Source organism: Ostrinia furnacalis, unplaced genomic scaffold (genome assembly GCF_004193835.3).
Source record: "Ostrinia furnacalis isolate ACB-3 unplaced genomic scaffold, ASM419383v2 OfSCF7360, whole genome shotgun sequence".
NCBI classification, from domain to species: Eukaryota; Metazoa; Arthropoda; class Insecta; order Lepidoptera; family Crambidae; genus Ostrinia; species Ostrinia furnacalis.
This window is the reverse complement of record NW_021137599.1, coordinates 1-3,347: the sequence shown is the minus strand read 5'-3', so window position 1 is coordinate 3,347 and position 3,347 is coordinate 1. Positions and strand designations below refer to the sequence as shown.

At 38.6% G+C, this 3,347-nt stretch overlaps 1 protein-coding gene across 1 annotated transcript; it reads right to left on the bottom strand.

Moving 5' to 3' along the window:
* Positions 1-280: 280 nt before the first annotated feature.
* Positions 281-1,273, bottom strand: LOC114364183 (30S ribosomal protein S11-like). Its single transcript, XM_028320206.1, has 4 exons — positions 1,031-1,273; positions 729-960; positions 571-636; positions 281-404 (listed from the first exon to the last, which is right to left on the bottom strand). Exons 1-4 carry the CDS (start codon positions 1,198-1,200, stop codon positions 297-299), a joined length of 576 nt encoding a protein of 191 aa, XP_028176007.1. The 5' UTR covers positions 1,201-1,273; the 3' UTR covers positions 281-296.
* Between the last annotated feature and the right edge of the window lie 2,074 nt (positions 1,274-3,347).

Below are 3,347 nucleotides of genomic sequence, written 5' to 3'. Positions count from 1 at the left end.
TAAGGTTAAAACTATTGTGACATCTTTTAACCAAAGGGGATTCTAATGGAGAAAACAAGGTTCTAATCAAATTAAATATTTTCAGGCAAAGGCAAATGAAGCTGAACTACAGAATCAATGGGCTAATAACAGAATGACCAAGAGACAAACTCAGTCAAAGTATGGTTTCTAGTTGTTAAGATTAATTACTTGTAAATAGTCTAAAAATAAAACAAAATTGTTATTTATAAGTTATTATGTTTTTTAATTTAACTGAACTAAAATGTACATGGTGTAAATGAATTAAAGGTAAATGATTAAAGTCTCCTGGCCTTCCTAGGTCTTGGGGGGTTCCATGAGACTGGAGTACTGTCAGTCACTGACACTATGTCTAAACCACCCATTTGCAATCCTTTTACAGCAGCCTGAAATGAACAAACAGTTTAAAAACTAAAATAGGCAATAATTAGCTTTACTTAGCACAAAGTTCTTGAATTGATATCTGTATAAGTAAATAAAATTAGATAGTAATTATTTAACATTGGACAATAGAAGAATAGAACATTATAATTATGGAATAATAAAGCTTACCAATCTCCCAGGTCCCAATCCTCTCACTTTGACCCTTACTGTTTTGATACCTCTACTTATAGCTTTCTGAAAACATTGAAAAAAGGGTGATTATCTAAAATTTTGAGTAGAAATATTGTAGAAACAATAGGCACTAGTAAAACATAAGAATAACTCACCGTAGCTATACTGATAGCAGTGGTCTGTGCTGCAATATTGGTACCCTTTTTAGTGTTCTTAAAACCTTCCATACCACAAGACTTGAGGACCTTTACAGCTCCATTTGAGTCAGTCAGAGTGAATATTGTGTTGTTGTGGCTCACTCGAATGTTGCAGATCGGGAGCTGCTTGTACGGTGTACCGTCAAATAACAAATCGTCGGACTCTGCTGTTGGGAATAAGCTTTGTTTCCTGAAAGAAGTCGATTGATAAGCTTCGTAAAGTGTTAGCAAAATAGACTTAAAGATTATTGCAAACGTACGCTTTGAGCACAGAATCGAGGTCAATGAGTTTCTCCCCCTGAACTCCTTCATCGTCCTGAGGAATTCGCTTGTGATCAAACTTCTCCTTCGACTGTGCTGGTGTTGTGTGAAACAGTCGTCCCACACTTACGAATGGAGCTCGTATGCTACTTCTGATTGCACTCAGCATTTTAAATGCCTTATGTATTGAAAATAACTATTTCGTTTTATTCAGACGATTTCTCAAGCAAGTTCCTGTAAATATAACCTAAATATGTCACTGACAGCCAGACTGTCAGTTTGACATTGACGTTTTATCAAAGCTGCGTTTTGTTCAATGTTGTAATCGGTAATAAAATTTTGTGTCATGCGTTTGGTTTCTTTCAGTTATTCCTTTTTACAGCAGAGAAGTACTAAGAACCTGAGAACCTCCTAGTGCTCATCATAACTACACCAATCTATAGGTCTCTTCCCTTGAAGTAAATTAATTTATAGCGAGGAGGAGGAATGAATGGCAGCGATTGATTTGAGTTAGGGATTCATCAAAGATAGATGGCGTTTTGGTCAGTTTAGATTAATTTAACATGGTATAGATAAGTATAGGTAGTGGTTACTTACTATAGATCACCCAAACTGAACTGTCCCACCAAACTCAGTGACAGGGGGGCGCTACCATCGTTCAACTATATGGTTTCCAACATGGCAAAAATCGGAACCAGCGATCCGGTATTGACGGTGGCGCCCCGCTGTCAATGTCATGGATAGGACAGTTCAGTATTTTGGAACTATACTATCTGCCAGACCCCAGACATCATTGCACAACAGCCCCCCTAGACAAAACGCACTTTTTGATCGAATCGAAAATCGAATCCGTCAAAACTCCATACAAAAAAGGGGCTTTTCGACCACTTTTCGACTGGTTTGCGATTATAATTTGCACTTTGTCTAGACCCACAGTATTTTACTCAAAGCTTGTCAAAGCATTTTGTTTGTTGTTGAACATATTGTGCAGTTGTGCACCTATGCTGTTCAGTTTTTTAACTCTCGTTTGAATAAAAAGAAACAACAAAACCCAGTGAATCTCCATTTATTAAATAATTCAATAACTTATAAGTTATTGTCTATAGACATCGATTTATAGTTTCAATATATTTCATAATAATTTGAATCTTAGAACTAAGAATAGAATGATTATATTTTTTTGCTAAACATTTTTTTGCAATATTGTATAGATTGTGAGAATCCCCTGAGTGGCGACGGAACCCCGATGGCCAGGAATTGTAGGTGCCCAGCTTCTGCTAAGTAGTTGGCTTTGCGGAGCTCCTCCACCGCCCACGACACAGAGTAGGCGTTCGAGGCCTCGTCGCTAGAAGATTCCCTGCTAATAATGTAGTTTATAACTGACGAGTATATGGGGGTAGAAACTAATTTTAAAAATATTCCACTGTCCAGTAACTCCTTGATGAGTTCGTCGTCGATTTCTTGCTTGCGGAATGATTCCTGTAAAAAAAAGATTGTTTTAGTCATTTGTTACAGTTTCACTGAGACAGTTCTTGATCACAATATTTAGACTTAGGACTATTCTAACTAGAATATTTATACATGTTTGTTTCAATATCGACTTTATTACAACTTCATTAGATATATGCCGCACGGCACACCTTGTGCACGCGCAGTAACGTCAACACAGCGATGGGCGATGCGCTTACATACTGAGATCATCAGACTTTACATTTTTGTTGCAAAATCGCGCTTATTACAACTACATAAGATGCCTCAGCGTATACTTGTCATAATATGTTCCAACAGCGCGCTCATCTAGTGTGAGAACATCAGCCTATACATGTTTATTGCAAAATCACCCTTATTACAACTACATAAGATGCGCAATGTACCTTGTGCGCGCCCAGTAACGCTAGCACGGCAGCGGCGCGCTCACATACTGAGATCATCAGACTTTACATTTTTGTTACAAAATCGCGCTTATTACACCTACATAAGATTCCTCAGCGATGACAGAACTTAAAACAATTCGTTTTGGTTGCAAAGTTACCCTTATTACAACTACATAAGTACCAATTTACCTTGTGCGCGCGCAGTAATCCTAGCACGGCGGCAGGCGGCGCGCGCGCGAGTGCGGCGGTCCAGAGAGCGTTGACGCAGGCCGCCGGGTGCACGGGCTCTAACACCCATTTTATTTCCTGCAAATGTAATAATGGTTACACGAACTCTAGTCTCAGGATTTCTGTTACTCTAATGTCCCGATAGATACAACCAGAGTAAATACAAATAAGTAGGTCATCTTCATAGAAACGCACCGAGCGCGGTTTGTATGTA